The 26,126-nt window shown below is 35.8% G+C and overlaps 2 protein-coding genes and 1 pseudogene across 3 annotated transcripts in view; 2 read left to right on the forward strand and 1 right to left on the reverse strand.

Moving 5' to 3' along the window:
• Positions 1–6,482: 6,482 nt before the first annotated feature.
• On the forward strand, positions 6,483–13,901 carry LOC127797718 (uncharacterized). 2 transcript variants are annotated; one of them, XM_052330841.1, is made up of 10 exons: positions 6,488–6,787; positions 7,783–7,937; positions 8,330–8,434; positions 8,585–8,641; positions 11,419–11,499; positions 12,176–12,210; positions 12,433–12,522; positions 12,613–12,769; positions 12,847–13,059; positions 13,395–13,901. In XM_052330841.1, the coding sequence occupies exons 1-9, from the start codon at positions 6,598–6,600 to the stop codon at positions 12,964–12,966; spliced, it is 990 nt and encodes a 329-aa protein (XP_052186801.1). In that variant the 5' UTR covers positions 6,488–6,597; the 3' UTR covers positions 12,967–13,059; positions 13,395–13,901. The 2 variants fall into 2 exon arrangements, with proteins under 2 accessions (XP_052186802.1, XP_052186801.1); XM_052330842.1 differs by lacking the exons at positions 12,847–13,059; positions 13,395–13,901 and having other exon boundaries at positions 6,483–6,787; positions 12,593–12,751.
• A 585-nt stretch (positions 13,902–14,486) lies between these two features.
• Positions 14,487–26,126, forward strand: part of LOC127797715 (uncharacterized) — a 35,453-nt gene continuing 23,813 nt past the window's right edge. Inside the window, exon 1 of the mRNA XM_052330838.1 lies at positions 14,487–14,947. Coding sequence (XP_052186798.1) covers positions 14,665–14,947 — 283 coding nt within the window. The 5' untranslated portion in view covers positions 14,487–14,664. The remainder of the gene's footprint in view (positions 14,948–26,126) is intronic.
• On the reverse strand, positions 17,221–17,321 carry LOC127798583 (U2 spliceosomal RNA; annotated as a pseudogene).

The following is a 26,126-nucleotide window of genomic DNA, read 5'->3' on the forward strand; positions in this document are numbered from 1 at the left end:
AAATTTTTATCAATTCTCTTTAGTAACTTGTTAATATAATCACTAACAATTTACTCTTTTCGTTCCTATCTCCATTTTCTTATTACTCTCACTCTCTTGTTTATGGAAATCAAAAGACATTATCTTTGGTAATGTTCTAGCCTATCTGTCAACAGCCTTGAAAAATGCCATGAATTTGTCGACAGTTTGGCAAGCAACTGTCGATAGTCAATATGCTTACAAAGGCATCCGTCGACACCTTGCATGTATTTGTCGACTATGTCCTTATTCTTAAGATAAAATTGTCAACTAACCATTTCTTTTTGTCGACAGTTTGTGTCACAAAATCTCATAACGACTAGTTTTTTGAGCATTAAATACACATCAACCACCAAGCAATGGTCTAATTTTTGGAAGCATCCACTATCAACTATGAATAAGTGGTAGGATCATTCAAAACTCTTAGATCATTCAATACTCAACTATCAAGTGTCTAAGAAGTTATTGAGCTTTAAATTTCTTTTATTCTCTCGTATCAAGTGTAAAAATTGTGCTTTTTTTATATCTATCTTCATTCTAGCCTTATATTTTTATTGAGAGAATCTGTAACTGTAATATCCCAAAAAAATAAATAATAAAAGTATAAATTAAATTTATCTAAATTAGTTTAAATTAATTAATTTGTTAAAACTTGAGGCGGTGCGCGTGTGTTGATGTGCTAAGCATCAATTTTTTTTTCTATTTTTTTGTCTCTCATTGAAGCTTCTTGAAGCTTTTGGCCGAGATGGGGAAACAGAGAGGGAGATGGCTCGGCCAAGTGAGGGAGAGAGCTCGCGAGGAAGTGATGAAGAGGCTGAGAGAGGGAGGTGGCTGCGCTCGGCCATGGAAGAAGTAGCCTTGAGCTGCTGCTGCAGTGATCGAGAGAGAAGGCCGAACTCGCCATGGCCGATGCAGCCTCGAGCTGCTATTGCTGTGGCCAAGTGAAGTAAGCATGCGGCGAAGGCGAGCAGCGGTGGCCGGTTGAAGACGGCCTGAAGCGACCGCTGTGGCTGGCAGTGGTGGCCGCTTGGAGCAGTGGCCATGGCCGACGCACCAGCAGCAGCAACGCGGAGGCAGCGTGCGCGTGGGGAACCAGCGACGACGGAAGCGGCTTGTGGCGGCGGTCGTGGGGAGTTCAAGATGGCCGGTGGACCAGGTGGCGGTGGCCAGCGACCATGCGCGACAGCCCTGCGCTGGCGCAGTGAAGAGGAATGAAGAAGAAGCTGCGCAGGAGAAGGGAGAAGAAGATGAGGGAAAAAGAAAAAAAAAAAAGGGAAAAAAAAAAGAAAGTGAAATAAAAGAAAATCTGGAAAAAATGGGAAAAATAGGAGAAAATTTCTAAAAAATTACGAAAAAGTTCTGGAGATTATTTTGGGGTTCGGGAAGTGTGCTTAAAGCTCGAAAGTGGAAATTCGAGGGCATTATGGCAATCCAATAGGCGATGCCAATATGGGCGATTAACTAATTTTCTCTTCCTGATTAACTGAGCGTGTATTAATTTAGTGGTGTTTAAGCGGGGAAACGCTGTAAACGACTAGATACATGCAAGCTCTCATCTACCCTTACAATCTCTTTCTATTTTATGATCCCCTCGTCTTCCCTTAATTCGTTTCGGTTTCGCGTATTAATTATTCGAAATGAAGATTTTATTAGCGTGGTTTAATTTAAATTAAATATGAGACTCATTGGGGTTTTATTTACGGTGTGTCTACGTGGGATTTTAGACGATTAAATTATTTATATTACACGGTTAGATTTAATTAATGTGAGAAATGGGTTTTATTAATAGTTATTAAATGTTTTACTTCGCAGCGGGAGTGCAAAAAAGGCAAGAATCGGCCATGTAAAGGCAAGTTCCTAACCCTCTCCTCGTGTTCTTCAATCCTCGTAAAAGACCCCGTGATTTCTCGTATTTTATCATATCCCTTACTTTAATTCGGCACATAGCCTTATTTGTTAAATTATTATTCATCTGTTTTAATTTAAATTAAATCCGAGACTTCTAGAATTTTATTCGTTGTGAGCCTATGGGGTTTGTACTGCCCCCACTCCTTTTGGGAATAATGTTGAATTAGCCTGGGAACTAGGTTCCTAGACGTGCGGGTTTATTTACGATTTTATCGGGTTTATTTACAGTTTTTCTCGAATTTATTTATGGTTCGGTTAGAACTATCAAGCAGTAAGACAGGGGTCGGTTGTTTGTGACGTTGGGGTAGACTATTGTACGGCCCTGAAGTGGACCGTCGGGTGGACACTCCTAGTCACTGACAGTTGATCGGTGCCGGGCACTGCTGACTAACTCTGCCGGTATGTGATTTATTGCATGATTAGATATATTGTATTACCGTTCATGATTTGATATGCACATGGGTACAGGTTGCATGTTGGGATATTCATTTATTGACTATGCTTGGACACGGACATTCTAGTTTGATCAGGTTGCATCCAGCACGGGTATATGCATCGCGTGTGGTTTACTATGTGGGCAGAGTATGGCCTGATGCCTGGATGTATGGGCGCCAGTACATCACGTTGATGCTCACTACGCCATTGCATTTTTATGTGCATTGCATGGCTACTGGTAGTATTTAGTTCTCGGACGGGAGTACCGTTCCGAGGAAGCCTCTGGCTCGGATGTCGGGAGTACCGACATGGATGGGTGACGGGAGTACCGACCCGGGACAGCGCGCGCAGGTTTGTTGGAGATTTATGTTGCCTTTTAGGGCAGCAGCAGGTTGGTATGGGACTTGGGTGCTGTGTGTCTTGTGTGGGCCCCAAGGATCGGTATGTGCTTTTATTATGCTATGCTATTTTGTTGTAGCGTCTCATGGTTTGTGTGTACCTGGGGGTTATTTTGAGAAGAGTTTATTGGATTTATACAGCTTTCAGCCTTTCTTTTCTTATACTTGTTGAGTCTCTCGACTCACCATGCTTTCCATCATTCTAGGTAGTGGCAGCGTGGGCCATGGCAAGGGAGTCATCTTTTAGCGGCAGAGTCGGTACGGTGTACAGGCAGTCCCGGTCAACTCTGATAGTTCAGTATGATTTACTTTATTATTTTCGACTGTGCCAGGTCATCCCTCGAGTCTCGTGTATGTTGGCACAAGAGTCTGTTTTTATTTATTGATCTTATGACAGCTGTGCTAGCGGTGTTCCCGTAGTGCATGCATGTGTTTAGCTTCGTTTTCGCTGTTTTTATTTTTGTGTATGCATGCCAGGGTAGTTCTTGTCACATGGTTCATTCTTTTTTTTTCCTTCTGTAGGCGCTCCCGTTCGGGTAGTCCGGGTGATTGGGGATATCCGGGCGGGGATGCTTACAGTAACTAAAAGGTTAAACTCTTAGAACTCTCATTTTACTATTGTATTCGTTTGTTCCAAGCTTGTAGAGCTTGAGAGCCTATTTAATGGATATGAGGTTGTATTCTTCCATAATCTTTGGACTAGATGACCTACTTGGTTTAAGTATGAGGTGTTAATGGATTGAGTTTGAAATCTTTAGTGAGGAGTTAAGATAGTGGACTAGACTTAGATAAGCCGAATCATTATAAATCTTTGTATTCTTATGTGCTTGGTTTTTATTTTTTATTTTTTTTTATTTTCCGTTTTTGCTTTTAACCATCATTCACTTGTTTCTTATTGCAATATTTTACATTGTTCAAAGTATTGAAAGTTAATTATTTTTAAATTCACCAATTCACCCTCCTTTTGGTATGTGCCCTAGTACCTAATTTTTATCACTACCAACTACTCTAAGTACATTGATAGAAATTTTTCTTTTTTTACTTCTATAATGAGTCTTTTTATCTTCAGACATTATTACTTTAATACGAGTGTCATTTAGTGTACCTAAACAATCCTATACAAAATGCAAGTGTTTTAACGTTAAGGTATGATTAATGTGTAACTTCAAAGCTAATTCAAAATTATTATAAAGGATTAACTCAAAATCTTTCAAAGTATTTTCAAGCAGTTTGTTGTTACTTGTTCATGATCCACAATCATCATTAGGTAAAGTTTTAAAATGGCAAACAAAACTTTATAAAAAACCTTACTAATGGTTTGTCCTGATCTAGTCTAATAAGTGATTTGATATCTATTTTTCATACAATATGCACAAATATTGAGAAAAACAACCACCATCTCTTTTATTGTTACGATCCTAGTTTATTTTAAACCAACACACCTCAACAAATTACATAATATACCAAAAGTTCATGTATCCATTCTTATAGTGCATATTGCAGTTCTGTCATTATGGAGCAACTTGTTAAGTTGTTCCACTTGTGATTTTATTATGATATAAATTAGATCTCTACTAGGATTTCTTACCTTAGGTAGGGTCATCAAAACTAAGTTCTAATACTTTTGCAACAACTACAACAACACTTGTTGTAGATCTAAACAACCAACATATTACAATTATCAACCATAACAATCATTCGGAGTCATCATCAATGTTCCACGAGTTCTCGTCCCATTTAATGTCAAACTCCTTAAGATCCATATTATCCATTACAACTATAAATGAAAAAAAAGAAGAAGAGTAAATAAGAACTTCTATGCAAATAACATTATTTTTCAATGCACAAATGATTATTCTTGAACAATCAAATACTAATATTGAATCCAATGTTATTATTCTTACAAAAATTTAAGTCCACAATTTGCAAAAATTTTGGACATTGAAAGAAGGTTCCAATTTGTAAACTACACATGAGAAAGCATTCCACAACCTTACTTCTATCATATGACAAATTTTAAAAGGTGAAATAAAAATATGCATAAAAATAATACCATACATCAGCAAAAAAAAAGGTAATTGATTAAGCATGATCAAAAGGAAAATAGGAATGATGCCATGATACACTTGAGATTAAGATAAGAAAAATATTAAACAAATAATAAAATTTGAATAAATCCAATGATTAGCAGAATGATTAAAAACTGTAACAAATATTTAGTATAGCATAAAAGGCTAGCAATTGTAACACAATAAGTTGATAGATTAGATATCAAGTGCTAAAATGATAAACTTACAATACAAGAGATTTAACACTATAAAAGTAGTGATGTAAAATTGCATGATTGATTCAACATAATTGAGATAAGGTTAATCCAGAAAGATTAAACGAGACAAGATTACAAAATGTACTTTGATTACAGAGTCATCATAAAATTATATAAAAAAAAAAGGGAGAAACATTAACTTTGCATTATGAGCCATGTTTGTGCACATTAAAATTTTCTAAAATGGAGTACATTATGATTGTTAAAACAAGTTATACTAATGCTGGATGTGTGAAACCTAGAGTACAATGATCTTTCAAATAGAAAATTAAAAAAAGGAAGATAAAATAGTAGATTTTTAAAAGCATTTGAATAAAGAGCAATCTTTATAGTGTGCATTGCATTCAATCAAACATATAATACTCATATGTTGTAATATATGCGTTACAATAGCAATACTCTATAGTTGAAGCGATAACAAGAGATAAAGTAAGCCACTCTGAAAGCAATAACCAGAGATGAAACAGGTTGTGGCAAAGGTGATGATCAAGGCCAAGTAGATTGTGGTGGATGCAATGGTGGTCGTGGACTACGTAGAAACCAAGAAAATGAGTAGGAAATAAAAGAAGATGAATAGAAAATAAGAGATAAGACTTTCTTTTACCTTCTAGGGCTATTTTCGTTAAAGCGTGAAAAAAATAAAAGATAAAAGAAAATGAAAACGAAAGAAAATAAGATGAACAAGTGAAAGAAAAGAAGATGAGTGATACTTTTATACAAGAAGCATATGAGTTATTTATCTTTATCTGTAAAATCTCAGATAAATTTATTTAGACGAGGGGAGATATAAATTTATCTGAAGGGAGAATAATAAATTTATTTGTAAAAAATTATATAAGAAGTCACATAACTTCTTTTTTAGTGGTTGTCAAATAAATTTAATAAATACAATAGAAATAACAAAAGTTTGAAATGTTTTCTATATCTTATTTTTTTAAACTCACATCTTGATTAACAAACATTAAAAAATATCAGACATTTAAGTTTGTTATAATCATAAAATATATTTTAAATTTTTATATTTATTATGGTTACATAACATTTTAAAAATAATTAATTTTTATTATAAGATAATAACTTAAGGGATGAGTTGAATAGAGAAGGAATTCACTCACTTTTATACTAGAATATTGATTTGTTAAGAAAATAAAGAAAGATGAAAAAAAAACGTAATTAAAATTGAAGATAGAGCCATTTCCGGTTTTTCTTTGTCCATTTAAAAGCAAACGATATTTTATTAATTATAATAAACTTATAAATCTAATTAATGAATTCAAAAATTAAAAAAGTATTATTATAACATTATTTAACAATTCGGCACTCCGAGTGAAGTGGGATTGAAAATCATTATTAATCCAGTAATCCTCTGCCTCTCGATCTTTATCTATCGGTGGGCCATTTCGGAGCCTAGAGATATTTTGGTGTAGCCCAAACCAGAATGAGAGAACCGATTGTTTCCACGGACTTGGCAAACTCTGAGAAGAGGAAAGGGATTTGCAGAAGATTTGGGGAATGGGCGCTGTGGCTGGAGGAGGTGTTGAGAGATTGCTGTCTACTTGTACCGCTTTCCAGTTGCCTTCATCTCACTCCCTGCTCTGTCCGAGAAGAATTTCCCTGATACGTCGCCGTTTCGGGAAACTCCCTCCTCGAAGACCGCCATTATCAACATCGGTGGCTGCAGTCTTGGGAAGTTCTCCTCCAGGTGAGTTTCTTCGTTTGGTCCCTACAAATGTCACGAACAGAAAATTAGATAGGCATTTCTATTATAACCTTAATCTTTCGCAAGAGCGAAGGTGCATTCTTTGAATTTCAACGGATTTAAATGATTTCAGTTTGAACTTGAGTACACACACACACACACACACACACACACACACATACACATACATATATATTATGAATGGACATTTAGGCGGAAAACCACTGAATGCTACGGAAATTGTATCGACACTCCATGCCTAAACATACGACGCACTTAATTTAGGAAACAAATGCCATTTAATCAAATGGGTATCTGCAATTTGAAAGTTAATTAAACAAACATGGGTTAATGGTAACTAGAAAATTGAAAAAAAGTTTCGAGAACGGCATTTTTCACCAAAAGTTGGGGAGATGTATAAGTTATAGGATAGATGATTAGATGCTTGGTCCTTTCTAGTGATTTAATGTGTGCTGTAGTAGAATTGGGGGTGTTTTCAGTATGATAAATAAGGATAACTTGATTTTGTACCTAGTGGGATTAAGGCTTGCTATGGTGGTTTAGGCAGTTTGTTGTTTTGCATGGTTTGATATCCTAATTGACTTTGAACTAATCTTTTAAGTTCAAAAGTTCATCTGCATTTTGTTCAATTATAATAATTAATATTTGTGTTTTGTAAGATATAAGAAACTCGTTTTTGCTAATTTCTGTGTTTATTTTTGTTTTCAATGATCAGTTCGTCATTTTTGGTTGCATTAATTTCTCCAATAACTGCTAATTGAAGTCAGACATTTCTGACGAACTTTATATATTTTTTTAATTATTTTTCAGATTGGCCTTCTTATACTTGTGAGCCAATGAACCTAACAAACTGATGAAACCAAATGCCTGGGCGATTCCTTTGCTTTAATTAATTAATTCAGACATTAGAGGATTCAACATAGTTGATATTTATTGTTTGCCGATGGTTTATCATTCTTTCTTCTCTTCATTGCCAGCAAACAAGAGTGCAGAAAATGATGTTCTGCAAACATTTCTTAAGGAGAGAGAGTTGAGTGGAGATATCATAACGAAAGTTTCTGATATAATTTGGCTTAGAAAGGCAATCAGAATTGATGATGAAGAGGCTGATGTTACTCAACAATCAGATGAGGTATCATTTATTTATTATGAATCACTGTTTCCCCTTTTATGTTTTACTGTTTGATAGCATTATCTGACATTACAAGAACGTATTGCCAGAATTCAAAATAAATACTGTAAAAAGCAATTTCCTGGTTACAAAATATGCACACTTATGCATATATTGATTTCCTGGTCACAGTGAGTTCAGTAGCAACAAATGATATTTAATATTTTTGATAAGCTGCAATAGACAGATGTTGAATCTGTCTTTGGTGTTGAACTGCCTGGAAAATCAAAGTGCCATGGCAGTTTTGTTGTGCCAGTTTATTTCATAGGTTTTTTTTCTTTCCTTGAAAAAGATATAGGTCACCTTTTATCTTAATCATTTATTTTTATTCTTCTGATTCTATGTATTTGCAGAGCATGGGAGATGAAAGTGAGGGTGGGTATCTGAAATTGACGAGGACCCATGATTGGGTGGCAGGTGACAATTCTGCTCCTGTCAACAAGAAGATGTTCTCTAAGGTATGCCTTGGTTGGACATCTTTACTCTTTCCGCTGAAGGACTCTGATCTTAGCATTTTGCCACCTTATCCATGCATTTGTTGATCTTTCCCAATAACAGCCTACAGGCCTTTGGCTTAAGCTTTACTTATTCATGCTTTCTAATGACAGGAATTACAGAATGATAGTGACAGAAGGAAGACATTGAATCTTCTGAGATATGAAGCAGTATGATACCTCCTTGATGCACTTGTGACACATTTAATTTTCATCGGTTTGGTTCCTAATGTGTGCATTTAAAATGATACAATTGCATTGTCCTGCATGTAGGCAAAACTTTGATTTTTGTGGAAGAATTTTGGTTTTTTAGTTTACATATCCAAAAGAATGAGAATTGGCTTGGTGCAGGAAAACCATGACTGCTGTTATTCCCCTTCTCTACACTGTCTGCTGTGTGCATCTCGTGTTCAAGTTTTTTAATTTGGGGTTTTAATATTATTGGGATATCATACCTTTTTGGCATCTTGTTGCTCTTAAGATTGAATGTTGACATTTGTAATAATGTATTTTTTGGAATGTGTTTATCCCTTCTGTTTTTTGACATAAACTTTTACATATTTGAAGTTTCATAATTTGGTGCAGCAAAGTTGAGTGGAAATATTTCCAGAAAAATAAAATTGTTTATCTTGCGGATTCTGGGTTTCATGTTGGTTACCTCATCTGATATGGATAATTTGATACATAGCGAAAATATTACATTTTTATTAAGAAACAGGAAAATAAATTAGGGGGCTGTTCAGTGGAAAATTAATTTCAGTTTTTTATCTTGAATTTTCTATATAAATTATCTCTATTTTCATTTTTAATAAAAAATTTGAAAAACGCCTTCAAATGTTAGAAACAAAAAACTAATTTCCAATCTAGAAAATTGAAACATATGTGCAAAAAAGGGGATATGTTTTAATTTATTTTATGAGTAACTTGTATTAAAGAAGGAGATGGAGATGATTTGGGGGAAATTTTTGGAAAACCGTCTTTTCCAAATCTCCAAATTAATGAGGAAAACTTAGAAAATTCATTTTTGGAGTTTTCTAAGTTCAGTTCAATTTTGGAAACCGTGTTTTCCGGACCTCCATTTTCCATTTAGAAAATTTTCGTATTTGAACAAGTTTTCTATGGAGTAATTTTTTGGAAAACTAGGGCTGTTTTCCACAACTAAACACCCCCTAGGGGTTTCTACTGTTCAATTTTTGCTTAATACATTATGAAATGTTCGAAGAACTTAGTGTGCTTGCCATGAGACGTTATCATTTTTAGTATACATACAGTAAATTGCTCATGTTTATGTGCATAATTACATAAAAAATCCTCATAAGAAACTCATCTGATTGTTCATAATCTCATAAGTACACCTAATCCTCCTTGTTAGGTAGTCCTTCCACTTGTTGCTGAACTAGCCTACATCCTCCACAATGAACTACTACCTATCGGTGAGCTTCCACCAGGACCACCACCATTTACCCAATAAGGCTTATTAAATCAACCTATCCCCCTATTGCCCAAACCACCATCTGCCACGGAGAAAACAGTGTATCACTGCCTACCAAATGAAATTAATCTCTCTGTCTAGACCTTCCAAATAGAAGTGTCTCCAGATAACTTTCTCTAGTCTTTTAAACTCGAAGGATGGAGGACGTTACATGGTTGTGCATGCTTGAGAGAGCACCTTTGATGGGCATAAGCCACCCATCTTTAGATGAATACTACATTTTCTAATAAGTGAGATTCTTCTCACACTTGCCTCCACCTTGTCCTAAACCAATCTGAATTTTCCCCACGGGAGCCCCATAGAACCAACCAGACAACTCAACAAACAAATTAAATAATTGGTATTACCCACATCTGTACTGGAACTATTACACTTTTGGACAAATTGATTCATAATCCAGGTGGTCTCAAAACTTAAGAGAATGCATTTGACTGCTACAAGCCTTCCCGGTTTACAGCTACAACATTTATCATTGACAACAAGAGGTAAAGCATAATAGAGCACTTCAACCCTTGTACTATCTAACCTCAAAACCAAGTGATACTCCTCTAGGAGTAACCATAAATCTGAGGGCTTCCATGACCAAGATAAAATGGGTTAATCAAATATTTCTACCATTTGATCATATGCTTAATTGTAAACCCAATCTTAGCTGAAGTTTTATAGATTGCGCCAAATTTGAGTGATTCACATTACCTTGCCCTTATTCTGTTATGGGCAATTATTAGTGCTCATTAGGTCCATGATTACTGTTGGTTATATTATTTTGTTCTGTTTCCTATCACCAGAATTTGTTTCCTGGATTAGTCAGTGACAAATGACTAGCTGACAGTAATACTCTATTGGCCCATCTTTGTTTACTTCTTGATAAATCCAAAAGTTCCACTGACAAAATTCTTTCTGGAAAAGAATATTTAGACTGAGTTTTTCCTATTAGTTTCGGTCCGATTGGGACTGTTACTATTTCTTCTTTCTTCTGCTTTTTATTTTCCTGGGAATCTTTTCAATACCCTGCTTGTATATGGATTATGGACAGATTCTTGAATATGTTGAAGCGTAGAAATTTCATATATTTTTGCTTTATGGTTCCTTCATTGTTTGTGAATAAGCTTTGTTACCTTCAATAAAGACTTTTTTAAGATGAATTTTGCTGCTGTACAAAATTATTGTATGAATGCCCTGCTTCAGCTTTACAATTTATTCATTTGTGGCATTAGATACATTTCATGTACCAAACTGCTTACATGAATATTTAAATTTGAAATGGTTATGTGGAATTGTGTATTCCAACTAATGGATCTAGAATAAGTGCAATAAGCATGTCACTGAAGTAATGCTGAAGCATGAATACCTTTGTTGTTCTCTCTTTTAAATTTGCTTTTAGATAGGAAAAAAATATATTGATGCATATTCATTTCCACAGAAAGATGCTCATCATTTATTCTTCCCCTTGCAGCTCAAGAGGGAAATGCTGCTTTTAACCGTGGGTATTGGAACTTTTTGCAGTGGATACTGTTTCCTAGCTTTATCTGCACAGGTATGTTAGACAAAGCCCATGCTACTTGTTAGTTCTACTTGGGTGGTCATCCTAGTGTTAAAGCAACATTGGGTTTTTCTAAACAACCAGTGCTTTGATCAGTTTCTATTCTAAGCACCACTTTATTTGGCATTTTTTGTAAAAAGTTGCTTTGGTTAAACCTTTCCTTTTTATCCTTTTCAATTGTATATCTCATTCATTATGAAGAGAAAAGTTGGACTGGTTATTTTTGGAAAACTGTGCCCCATCTTTCTGTTCATGGTTTATATATTTTTTTCTCTTCACATTGCTCATTTAACTAGAAGACAAGGAAAACTCAATCTTGTTTTATTTTCGTATGTTTGAAAAATAAAACAAATTGCAAGGAAGAAAATTAAATTAAAAAAAGAGGATTAGTTGCAGAGCAACAAAAAGAAAGCTCCTAGACTATATAAACAAGAAGTGAATGGGGAAAACAAGATTTTCTAGGATTTGCACTTCTGCAACACTCACTAAACCTAAGTTTTTTATTCTAAATTTATTTTCCTTCTGCACTGTCTTTGGATCATAGGAATCAGGATTGCCCTCAACTTTTGGAGAAGGAAATACCTTAAAAAATTTTGTTTGAAAAGTTAGTTATGAACTTTCCTAGATCATGTACTTCATAATTGACCTGTTTCACTTATAAATTGCACAGGCTGCTATGAGTTATGGGACAGGAGTTCTTTTCAGGTCATTTTCTTTCCTTGAATACTGACTCAGTACTCATTAGTCTTTAATTAGTGAAACATCTGTCACTTGGATAAGTCATCGGATTGGTTTATTACTAGGATGATGCTCATGAGTAATGAACTTGTCTTTTTCCATGGATGCCCATTGAAATTTTAATTTTAAGGCAAAGTGAGCCTCCTTTCATGGTGACTTCGTTTATTGTTGCTATTGCTCTCAATGCAGTTGCATATACCTCCAGCTCTTATACAAATATGTGGATAACCTCTCCAAGGAAATGGTTCCACAGATTTTCAGGCTAAAGAAGTCAAAAAAGTACATTCAAAACTTTTTAGCCTCTATGTCTGCCCATTTTGGATCTATAGTGTTAACTTCTCCTGGAAAGTGATTTCTGTCTTATATCAGGATTGGTATAAGAAGCCAGGACCTGAAGGATATGCTTGAGAGATCAGTTCAAGGTTCTGGTATTTCTCTTTCATCGCCTAGGCTTGTGATCCCTGCTGCAATATATGGATTGTGGGGACTGTCTCAGCACTTTACCAGTGACTTATTTGACTTCCAGGTGGCGCTCAAATCTGCATTTCAAACTTCAAATTTTTAGGGTCTTCTCATCTAATATGCAGCTGCTCTTGTTTGCAGCTTGTGCCAGCGATGGTAGGGTTGTTTGCATATAAAGCCGCTGCCTTGGTTCAGGTTTACAGGGACAATGAAGATCTGAGATTAATTTTCCCAGAGGATGGAGAAGGATCAAGTGAATGAAAGTTGGTTTTTGAATTCCAAAGACGATAATCATTCATCTTCTCTGGATCTTAGAGCAAAGTTGGCCAATTTGTACAAGTCTTTGTCGTGCAGGTCTCACATTCATCCTTCTTTTCTTCAATTTCATTTTTCTCTGTCCTTTCCTCTATTGAGAATGCTAAGGTTTCGTTGCAAGCCAAAAAGTCTTTCATTTTACTTTGTCTTCATTTTTAGCAGTACGTACGTTTGTTCTCCTTCCACATTTGCACCGGGAAATTCCGTTCCCATTTCCTGATGCTCAATTGCAGTTTTATGCCACCCAAAATTGGTTGGATTTGCAAGCGATCGTGTACAACCTGCTGTCTTTTCAACATATCCTGTCCATCCACCAGTTGGATCAGAATTACCTCTTCCGGTCTACTTGCTCTAAAGGTTTCTTCCTTCTGCAGGAGTGAAAGGGAATGCTGAAACAAGATTGTCTACACCAGATGGAAACTGGAGAGTGAGAAGAAAGAAATTTCAAGCAATAAGCGGACCTTGCAGCGGCCTCTCGATGCAAAACCCGGTCAAGTCTCACTCATTCTCTCTGCTGGACTATTCAGGAAGCTATAGAAATTGTTTTACTGGTATCGTAGAAGTAACAGAAACCTTGGGCTTTTATTTTATTTTGGGTCTCGACAGAGCACAATCTTGGCCATGCCATAGATCTGCAGTGAGGAACCATCGAGACAAAGATTTACCGTGCTGTCTCTATAGGTTAGATGTTGTCCTTTGGGAATGCTTTACTGTGAGATTCGGATGATAAGTATTTGTAAGTTTGGTGTTTATAGAACCCTTTCCTTACCATAAGGGTGAGTTTATGGACAGGAATTTCTTATGGGATTAGGCTTTAAATGTTTCTTTGGGGCTTAGCCAAAAATTTGTGTGTTGACTTTGATTTGTGAATTATTGAGTTTATCCACTGCTTATTGATTTCTAATGAAGGGTATCAGGATAATGATTTTTTTGACTTTTGTGTTTGCCGAGATGAAGTGGCACCCCTGTTGCCACACCATCTTGGCAAATCTAAGAAGAGTCAAAAGAATCATTGTCCATGGTATATTTGCGCCTATTTTTGCATATTGGATAAGTTGTTAAAGAGTATCCAAATTATAGATTAAAACATGTGGTTGGACAATCTGGTTAGTCTCATGGGTTTGCAGGTTGACATGAGATTGAATCTGGTTAATCTCAAGATTCGAATGCTTAACTCCGGTGCCGGTTACAAAAAAAATAAAAATAAAAATAAAAAGAATCACACTGCTTTCATCATCAGATATATACTTGATTTTCTCGGTGGCCTATAATTTTCATTAATTTGCCAAATAAGCTCACATGGAGCGCAAATATTGCCAGTGTAATATAAAGCTAGGGGCCAATAATTAGTTGGTTTGAATTTTAATTCTGCAAAGTGCTACTGGCCAAAAAAGGGAACGTAAAGAAAATAAATAAATTAATAAATTCTGAATTTCAATTCTGCTATTGAGAGTTGAGTTGGGGTTCCGCTCCTGGAGCGATACTTACGAGAGAGAGAGAGAGAGAGAGCTCTTGACACAAAAACTTTCTTTATTGTTATTACAGATCAATCTACAAAACCATCACCAAAAACCCTAACCCCCCCCCCCCCCCCCCCCCCTCCCCCTTTCTCTCCCGCCTCTCTCTCTCGAGTGTACTCCTCCGATGGCGATTCCGAGAAAAGCTCGCAGTGGCGACGTGTTGGAATCCGTGTCCTCGGTGATCGCGATGGTGTTCGTGCTAGTGGCGTGCGTCGAGCTCTCCGACGCCGTGGCCGTCGTCGACGTTTACCGGCTCATCCAGTACGATCTCGCCGGGGTGCCCTACGGATCTCGGCTCGCGTCCCTCAACCACCACGCCAGCTCTTCGCTCTTCGGGCCAGGCACTGATCTTTCCCGTTCTGTCCTTATGATTCCCATCGGCGAAGTCAACATGACTTTCATTCGAGGTATACTTTTGAAGTCTTCTTGTTCAATTGGAGATTTGATTTACTGGTTGATGAGTGCGAAAACTTTGCTTAATATGCAATTTAGTTCTACACATCGATTGATCAATCGCTGTTAATGAATTCAATTAAATGCTTCCAGTTTAAGACTTTGAGTTTAAAGTATGGTCGAATGTGAGATTTTGACTACAGTTGATGTTAGCCGTGAGTAGTGATGTATATGAGCATGCATTCCTTTCTTGAATCAGGGACACGAGTCTTTTTACTTTCAGGTTATATGGTTATAAGCTGAATCATATATGTATTTTTGGAATTATCTTAATTATGCTCCATTGTGACCTGGAGGTCATAGGTGGAAACAACTTCTTTACTAAGAGTAAGGTTGCATACAATTGACCTTCCCTAGATTACACAATGTGGGAGCCTTGCACTGGATCCACCTTTATCTTAATGCTGAAAATTTTATTTTTGAGTAATTATTGGGAGGAAGCTTGGAAGCTTTTGGCTGTATAGACAAAATTCACAAAACTGGATTTAAAAATCCGATCCATTTCTTTTTGTTTTTCATTCTTTAGTATGAATGGAATTGGAACTTTTCAGTTTGCTTAATTTAGTGGGTACCTGCTTGAAATGGATTATATCAAATCTTTTCAAATTACAATTGGATTATATCAATGATCTACATTAAGTCTTGGTGTATGCTATTTGCAAATGACATTGTGTTGGTGGACGAAACAAAAGGCGTGAATACTAAGTTCGAGATATGGAGAAACACTTTTGAACTTAGAGATTTTAAGTTAAACAGATTGAAACTGAATATATGGAGTATAAGTTTAGCAAGAATATCAGTATGGATGATGTTATGGTAATACTCGAAGATTGAGTCATATCAAGAAAAGACCAGCTAGGATATTTTGGATTGATCATAAAAAAAAGATGGGGAGATAAGGATGTTACTATTAGAATTAAGGCATGACCGTTAAAAGTGCATCCAACATTTTATGTGATAGTAAAATTTCATTAAAGCTAAAAGGAAAATTTTATAAAATAGTTATACACCAATTTTGTTTCATGACAGAAAATGTTGGCCAATAAAAGCCCCAACATGTGCAAAATATGAGTATAACAAAGACGTGAATATTAAGATGGATGCATGATCATAACAGAAAAATATTAAGATGGATGCATGATCATAAAAGAAAAGATAAAACTAGAATTTATGTTATCAGTAATAAGGTCGGAGTGGCTTCTATTGAAGATAAGATGTGTTATACACAACCAACATGGTTTATTCATGTGACGAAGACTAATAGACTCCTATGAGGAGAATATATTAAATGGAATAAGTATTAACAAAAGAGGTAGTGGAAGACTGAAAAAAACTTAAGTGGGAGATTTTTAGATATGATATGAGTTATAAGGGCATTACAAAAGATAAGGTTATAGATAGAAATGACTGGTGACTTAGAATTTTTATAGCTAGGCTTACATAGTGGGATTAAGGATCAATGTGTTGTTATTGTTGTATTCTAATTAAAGCAAGACAATTGTCATGTACCTAGGGTTCAACCTAGGGTTTAAGAGATAATTGGAAGGAATTTCGGGAGATAGATAAAAAGAAATGGGAAGGAATTCAGAAAGAACATAAACAGTGAGAGAGATTAGGGAGAACCGAGAGAAAGAGAGGGAAATTGAGAGAGATTGAAATCAGATTTCATTCAATAATATTCTTTTGTGTCTTGAATTAGATTGGATCAGCCTTATATACTGATCCGGGTAGCTAAGGTTTGGTGCCAATAGGGCTGCCAAATATTCAAATCAAGTACAGCTGAAGGCAATTGTCTTTTAGGTACAAACCGCTACAACTACAGTACAACTAAGAAGAAATTCATCTATTATCTAATTACTATCATGTCCTTGGGTCATGACAACAATCAATAGTATAGGATAAGAAAAAAGTTTAACGATGTTTGAAAGAGTAAAATGCACTAACCACCCCTGAGGTTTGGTATAATTATAGAGACCTCCCCTCTAGTTTGAAAACTTGTAGGGACCTTCCCAGTTGCTAAAAAAATTGACCAATTTACCCATATAACTTTTTAACAGTTGAATTTATCATTAATGCTTTTATAGTTAAATACTATTTGGATATAAAAGTGCTTTTAGCATTTTTTAATTATGATGATTGAATATTATTTTTAATTTAAAATCTATTACTTTAAATTATGAAAATAATTAAAACAGAATTAATATCTTGAATTTAACACAGTAACGAGATAAGTTATTGTTGGCTTGTGAAGATAAACAACAATTTGTTGGTTGGTTAGGATGAACAAGGTACTACACTTGATCTTAGCCAAAAGGCTGAGAAAGGTATGATTTAAGGTAATTTTTATACTTTTAAATGTTGATTGGTGTTAATTTTAACTAAAACTATGCATGTGCAAATTAAAAAAAAAAAAAGAAGATTTCCAGTGAAGGCTCACCTTTGATGAGTGGTGTATGGTGGTAGCAGTTAAATTTTTATTTTTTAAGGCATATTTTAAATGAAGGTGAGCCTTGATGCCATGATAAGGTTGTTCTCGTTCTACCGTGACTCGGAAGTTCTAGGTTCAAGTCAAGGAACAACTTCTTTGATTGCTTTGCTTTTTTTCTTTTCTTTTTTAAGCAGGATATATAAAGGGTATTTTTGGGAAATAAAAAGTTGACAGGGCTTCATAACACCAAATTTGGTGTTTACGTGTTGGCTTACACAATAAATAGATAATTATATTATCTACTTTTGTTTTGTTATTCTGCAGATGTTCCAAATTTATGCTTTTGCTCCAGAGGAAAAAATAGCTTTTGCTGTCATGTAAAGGCACTTTTTAATTTTGGTCAAACACCACAAAAATAGACAAAAACACTTTTGTTAGAGAAAAGCCAATTAATCATCAATGTCACACATCAATTTTACTGGACTTATTAAGTTTTAAATTGTAGACTTTTGGAAATCATGCTTTTTGCCCTTTCTAACATTCAACTTCATCAATCTAAGAATATATTCTATGTTCCTCCTTCTATCTACACCAGAACAATTACTTAGTGCTACAAAAATTGTAACAAACAGCTAGGGCTACAAAGAAACCTAGGGCACAAAGATAGCGAGAGAGAGAAGAAAAGAATGCTCTCGTGAATTTTACTAAAAGAAAGATTAATGAACAAAAGACACAATAGAAGAGGTATTGCTGAGATTATATATTCAGTGAGCCTAAGTTCAGAATGATACACCGCCTAACTTAATTATAGCAAACAAACAACAGCATACATATAACATTACATTAACATAATCGAGAAACAAACTTAAGTAAAACTTTCTTCCACATTCCCCCTCAAAACAAACTCCCTCTTGGATATCTTCCTGCCTAAAGAGCCACGAGAATTAGAGATAACAGGAGACAATCTTAGACTCAATTTGTCACACAACAACTGGAATATGCTTCTTGGGAATCCCTTAGTAAAGACATCAACCACCCAATGAGAAGTAGGAACATGTTTGATTTCTACTTCATTTTTCTCTACCATCTCTCGAACAAAATGCACATCAATTTTAATGTGTTTAGTATGTGAGTGGAACACTGGATTTTCAACGATACTCTCGGCAACTAGATTATCACTCCATATAACTGGAGTATGAACACATGGATAACCCAATTTAACAAATAATGACTTCAGCCACAAAACTTCTGTAATACCTTGGGCAGTAGCCCTATATTCAGCCTCTCTAACTGATCTTGCTACTCCAATCCACCAGATTATTGCCAAGAAACACACAAACTCCACTAATAGATCGTCTAGTAACCCTACAGCTAGCGTGATCAGCATCTGTATGCACAACTAGAGGTAAATTTGTAGGGGATGGAGGAAACAACAAACCCAAGCCAAGAGTACCCTTGAGATACCAGAGTAATCTCTTACATGCCAACCAATGTTGTTGCTTAGGAGCCAATAAAAATTGGCTTAGTTTATTTACTCCAAAGGCTATATCCGGTCTTGTATATGTCAAGTATTGTAAAGACTCGATAGCAGTTCGATATAATGATGGATTGGCAAATGATTCACCCTCATCAGTTAAGGAAATAACAGAATTTACAGGAGTAGCACAAGGCTTACAATCTTGCATAGCAGCTTTCTTCAACAAATCTATTGTTATTTAAGACTGTCAATTGAAGACCAAACCCGAAGAGAATTCCACTCAAATTCTTGCACATTCACAGAACTTAGAAACCAACTAAGAAAACAGACAAAACAGAAATGGAAATGAAAATACAGGAAGATAAAAACAAACCAACACATAGACGGTAGTTATCCTGGTTCAGAATGCCTTTGGCAAACCTACATCCAGCAGTCAATACCCACACACAGAGCATCCTTTATTCAGATGAAAACAATCAGTACACCAAGCTTCTAAAACCCTCATCTATGTCCTCGAGTACATTCACTCATTCTCTTAAGAAATACACTAGACTAAATACTAATCACTCAGTCTCTCTTTTCTCAAGAATGAATCTCAGCACTCGATCATAGAAGAAATAGAAGCTCTCCTTGGAATAACTCCCGATTGCCTCCCTTACCCTCTTATTTATAGAAAGGGAAGACATCCCAAAGTAACTACCTACTATTGGGATATTACAATTAGACCCCTGATATACTAAGTAATTACACTTGGTGTTTTTAACCCTAATTGATCTAATCTTCCGGTCGATGTATCTCTAAGACTTTACTGATCTTCTACTCGCATACACTCTAGGCAAACTCAACAATTCTCCACCATTTGCCTTGAGTCCTTCACTTGATAGCCTTGAACCTACTCTCATCTGGGATGAAGACAAAAACACTGATCATATTAGACATAAAGAACATTAAGAATGGATAAACAATACTGTAATTTAGACGTAGGGACAGTTTTGGTAAACATGTCAGCTGCATTTTCTTCTCCTGCAACTTTTATTAGGGTTATCTCCTCCTTCTCAAGAATTTCCCTAATGAAATGATACCTAATATCTATGTGTTTGGTTCTTTCATGGTGTAAGGGATTCTTAGCCAAATGAATAGCACTTTGACCATCACACATTAGCCTAACCTTAACATTTATTCCTAGCAGTTCACTAATGATTCCCTTAAGCCAAAGACCTTCTTTTATTGCTTCAGTTATAGCAATATACTTTGCCTCGGTTGTGGATAGTGTCACTACTGATTGCAGGTTTGTTTTCCAGCTAATGGAAGATCCCCATAGTTGAATTACATAACCTGTTGAAGACCTTCTCTTGTCAATATCTGCAGCAAAATCTGCATCTGTGAACCCTAATATGTAAGGTTTTTCTTCTAGTTTACCTCCACCATAAACCAAAGCCATACCTAAAGTCCCTTTAACATACCTGAAGATCCATTTTATAGCATCCCAATGAGCTTTACCTGGATTGGCCATAAACCTACTAGATACACTCATAGAATGGGCCAAATCTGGTCTTGTACAGACCATGCTGTACATTAAGCTCTCAACCGCATTAGAGTAAGGAATCTTACTCATTTCCTTAATGTCTTCTTCATCCTTAGGAGACTGCTCATTTGATAATTTAAAATGTTGGGCAAAAGGAACTGATACACCCTTTGCATCACTCATGTTGTATCTCTTGACTAACTTGCTAAGATAGGATTTTTGAGACAAAATTAGCTCCCTATGCTGCCTGTTCCTTTTAATTTCTATGCTAATATCTTCCTAGCTTCTCCTAATTCTTTCATTTCAAAAACTGATTTTAAACTCAGTTTTAGATTCATGATTTCCATAGTTGAATGGCTTGCACATATCATCTACATATAAGAGAAGATATATAGATACATTATTTGGCATATGCTTAAAATAGACACAACTATCATATGAGCTTCTCTTAAACCCTTGGGACAACATAAATGAGTCAAATTTCTTATACCATTGCCTAGGGGATTGTTTTAAACCGTAAAGAGATTTCTTAAGAAGACACACTAGTTCTTTCTTTCCTCTCACCTCAAATCCCTTTGGCTGTTCCATAAGAATATTTTCCTCTAAATCTCTATGTAGAAAAGCTGTAGTAACGTCCATTTGTTCTAAAATTAAGTCTTGATGGGTTGTGATTGCAAGTAAGATTCTTATTGAGGTGTGTCTCGCTACGGGTGAGAATACCTCATTGAAATCTACACCAACTACTTGAGTAAAGCCTCTAGCCACTAGCCTAGCTTTATACGTAGGCTTATCTTCCTTCCCAGCTCCTTAATTTTATATGTCCACTTATAGCTAACAACCCTCTTTCCTAAGGGTTTTTCTACAAGAACCCAAGTATTATTCTGTTTAAGCGAGTCCATGTCAGATTTCATGGCTTCCTGCCACTTTTGAGAGTCTCTAGACTTTACTGCTGCTTCATATGAAAGGGGTTCCTCCCCTATTTCTATAACTGCACTTAACAGGGCATAGGAAACTAAATCAGAATAGCCATATCTTACTGGAAGTTTGGAAACCATCCTCTGTCTATCCCTAGCTACATTATACCTCTCTGGATCAGGTGAATTTTCTGAACAAGAGGATTCTTCATAATCCTCTTGCTGTCCAGAAGATGATGCCTCATAATCATCCTGCTGACTTGGAGAAAATTCTCCATACCCTTCATTTTCTTCTTCCTGATCTTGAGGATTATTTTGGTCTCTATCCAATGGTTCTTCAGATAGATCTACATTTACTGATTTTTCTTTCTTAGCATCATTTGATTCTTCCTTTCCCTCAAAGTCTTTTATGTTAGATTCCTCATTAAAGGTAACACCTCTACTTACAACGGTCTTAGGCATATTTGGATCTAAACTCCACAATTTATAACCCTTAACTCCTTCCGGGTATACTATAAACAAACACCTAATTGCTTTAGGGTCCAGCTTGCCTTGCTTGCTTAGAGTGAGCATAGACAATACACCCAAACACCCTAATATGATCTACATTAGGCTTGTGACTAGTCCATATTTCATAGGGGTTTTAAACCCTATGGCTGTGGATAGTGACCTATTAATAACATAGGCTGTCGTAGATAAGGCTTCTCCCCAAAAAGATTTGGAAAGCCTAGCATGAATAATCATGCACCTAACTCTCTCTAAGAGAGTTCTATTCATTCTCTCGGCCAAACCATTCTGTTTGGGTTTTCTTTTAACCAATAGGTGTTTTAGAAATTCAGAATACCATCTTGTTTACATAGGCGGGCAAATTCCTTATTGCAAAATTCCAAACCATTATCAGTCATAATGATTTTAATTTTGCTTCCTTTCTGATTTTCTATCATGGTTTTCCAAGTTTTAAAGGTTTCAAAAGTTTTATCCTTTGATTTTAAAACATAAACCCAAACCATCCTAGAATAATCATCAATGGATAGGAAATACCTAGCTCCACCATGAGATAAGGTTTGGGAAGGGGCCCCATAAATCAGAATGAATATATTCTAAAGGGGCCTTAGTAGAGTGTATAGCCTTTTTAGGAAATTTAACTTTTACAGATTTTTTAAATATGCATGTTTCACATTTGTCTATAGCTGTAACCTTTCCAGCACTTAAAATCCCTTGCTTAGCCAATTCTTTAAGTCCTTGCTTACTAATGTGAGCCATCCTATAGTGCCACAGTCTAGACTGCTCATAGGATTTTCCCTCACCTAATGCCTGTGGATGCTTGCAGCATATATATGCCATTTTGAAGGATAGCCTTCATGCATATGAAGGACCCCTTTGTTACCTTAAGAACTCCACCAACTCCTCTATAGGAGTAGCCTTTTTTGTCTAATTCTCCAAGGGATCTCAGATTTCTCTTCAAATCTGGTACATATCTTATAGCAGACAATGTCTTAATTATTCCATCATGCATTTTTATTTTAATATCCCCAACCCCTTTGTGTGGAGATAATGGAGAATTAAAGTTGATAAGCTGAGATTAAAGATGAGATAAGAAGATTTGAAGACTGGTTGCTACATAGATAAGAATACCGAGTATTTAGGAGATAAGATAACAAAGCTGATTTAGTTTTTCTAGAGGTAGCTAGTTTATATTTAAATTTATCTGATATGTTGTACATAGAGTAGACTCCAACTTAAGGTAGAAGACTTGTATATGGCTGTATATTTATTCCCCTTTACGATTAATGAAGTACTCGATTCCAGCCTTAGAATCGATTTCTTCACTTTGATTTTACATTCTTGGTTGTTTCCTAGAAGGACTTTACCCCCATCTATGTTCCTAAAACCTAGGAACCAATCTCTATGAGGAGTCATGTGGAAAGAACAACCAGAGTCTTAACACCCAGGCCTGCCTATTCTTGATATTTGACACAATTAGTGCATCAGCACTATCATAATCAAATTAACAAATTGAGGATGAAATCTCAGCATTTCCTTTATTATGAAATTCCCTCTTTTTCTTAGGGCAATTTCTCTTAATATGACCTTCTTCGTGACATAAGAAACACCTTACTATTTTCTTACCATTTTTAGACTTTGATCTAGACCTTCCCTTAGTCTTTTGATCCTTCTTTTCTGTCCTTGACCTAGCTGTAAGAGCATCTCCTATAGAATTCTTGATTTCTATCTTTTGTTGAAGTTCTTTGGAGTTTAAGGCTCCAATAACATCATCTAGAGATAGGTTTTCTCTACCATGTTTTAATATATCAACAAAAGTCTCATGAAATATTGGTAAAGAGTGTAAAAGGACAAGAGCCTTATCCTCATCATCATATTTCATATCAATGTTTTCTAGATCTAAACATAGCTTTGTAAAGTCATCTATATGGTCTTGTAGCTTCTGACCTTCTCCCATTTTAAATGAGAAAAATCTGGTTTTCAAGAACATTCGGGTGGAAAGATTTTTGGTCAAATATAAAGTCTCTTAACCTATTCCATAGGGATAAGGCAGTGGTCATCTTGGAAACTTCCCGTAGGACTTTATCACCAAGACCAAGAATCAAAGTATTATAGGCTTTTTCATCTATTTCTTCCCTCAATTTACTATATTCTTGTTTCTATTCAAGGGTACTAGATTCAAGTAACTTTTTCTCTTCTTCTAGTGCCCTTTTTAGTCCTAGATTCCCTAGAAGCACTTTCATCTTAATTCTCCATGGGCTGAAATCATTTTGGCAAGTGAATTTTTCTATATCATATCTTGTTGCAGCCATAATCAGAACTAAAGTCTAGCAGATTCAACAATAAATTATCAAGAAAAATATCAAGAAAGCTTATCTTGGTCGAAGGATGGCTCTGATACCAGATTGTTGTTATTTAGGACTGTCAATTGAAGACCAAACCCGAAGAGAATTCCACTCGAATTCTTGCACATTCACAGAACTTAGAAACCAATTAAGAAAACAGACAAAACAGAAATAAAAATGAAAATACAGAAAGATAAAAACAAACCAACACAGAGACGGTAGTTATCCTGGTTCGGAATGCCTTTGGCAAACCTACATCCAGCAGTCAACATCCACACATAGAGCAGCCTTTATTCAGTTAAAACGATCAGTACACCAAGCTTCTAAAACCCTCATTTGTATCCTCGTGTACATTCACTCATTCTCTCAAGAAATACACAAGACTAAATACTAATCACTTAAGTCTCTCTTTTCTCAAGAATGAATCTCAACACTCGATCATAGAAGAAATAATAGCTCTCATTGGAATAACTCCCGACTGCCTCCCCTGCCCTCTTATTTATAGAAAGGGTGGACATCCCAAAGTAACTATCTACTATTGGGATATTACTATTAGACCCCTGATATGCTAAGTAATTACACTTGGTATTTTTAACCCTAATTGATCTAATCTTCCAGTTGATGTATCTCCAAGACTTTACTAATCTTCTACCGCATGCACTTTAGGCAAACTCAACAAAATCCATAGTATACTTGGATTGAGCAAGATAAATGCTACTATGATCTCTATATGCTTCAAATCCTAGAAAATAATTGACAGAATAAGGGTTTTAAGAGAAAAATGAGTATCCATGTCTTGAATGCATGCCTTAAGAGCTGCAGAATCGGATCTTGTAATCAAAATATCATCCACGTAGACTAAGATGAACAACACACACTTAGGAGTTCGCTTGATAAACAAAGAGGCATCAAACACAACTCTTGAAAATCCCCAAGATTGAAGAACAACCCTCAATTTTGTGTACCAAGCTTGAGGAGCTTGTTTCAGATCATAGAGAGACTTTTTCAGCCTACATACATGAGAGGGAAATTGTGAACTTACAAACCCCTCACGCTGTGACATAAAAACCTCCTCCACAAGATCACCATTTAGAAAGGCATTGTTGGCCTCAACCTGTTGTATATCTCAGCCAAAAGTCACAGTTAATGAGAATAATACTCTAATTGTAGGGGCCTTGACAATAGGGCAAAGTTTCAGCATAATCAATTCCTGGGTTTTGAAGAAACCCCTTGGCCACCAGTCTAGCCTTGTGCTTAAGAACTGCCCCATCAGGATTATACTTGATTCTAAACACCTATTTACAGCCAATGAGATTCATATCTTTAGAAAATGGAACCAAATCCCATGTATTATTATGCTGCAAGGCTGAAAACTCTTCCTTCATAGCCTTAACCCATCGTGAGTCTAGTAGGGCCTCGTGAACTAAGCTAGGTTCTAAGGAACTCACTAAGGCATGAGGAGAAAAGGTTAAAAGTTGTTTAGTCTTGGACCTTGTGAGCATGGGATGAATTGAAGGAGCTGGGACAGCTTTGTGTTTAGGAACATGAACTGTAGGTCTAGGTGAGAAAGGCCGTGTATTAGATATTGCAGGCAAGGGATCAACAAATGAGGCGGAGGAATCAGTAGAAACAATTGTTGATAAGGTAGGAATTGAGGGTCGTGCTACTTGAGAAGAGGAAGAAGTGGAAGTGGAGAAAGGTAAAGGAAGAGACTTGTGAGAAAACAATTATGAGAGAAAAATCTAAGAGATTAGTCTCTTAGTGTGTTATTTATAATAGGCACAACGGGCCTAATAACTTACGTGCTTAGTCTATGGGCTTAGCCTAATTACACATGATTATAACAAATAAATAAATAAATAAAAACACATACAACAATATGTAATATATCTAATTATACTAATAATTTTAATATTCCCCCTCAAGTTAGAGCATAGATA

This window comes from Diospyros lotus, chromosome 3, assembly GCF_014633365.1.
Source record: "Diospyros lotus cultivar Yz01 chromosome 3, ASM1463336v1, whole genome shotgun sequence".
NCBI lineage: Eukaryota > Viridiplantae > Streptophyta > Magnoliopsida > Ericales > Ebenaceae > Diospyros > Diospyros lotus.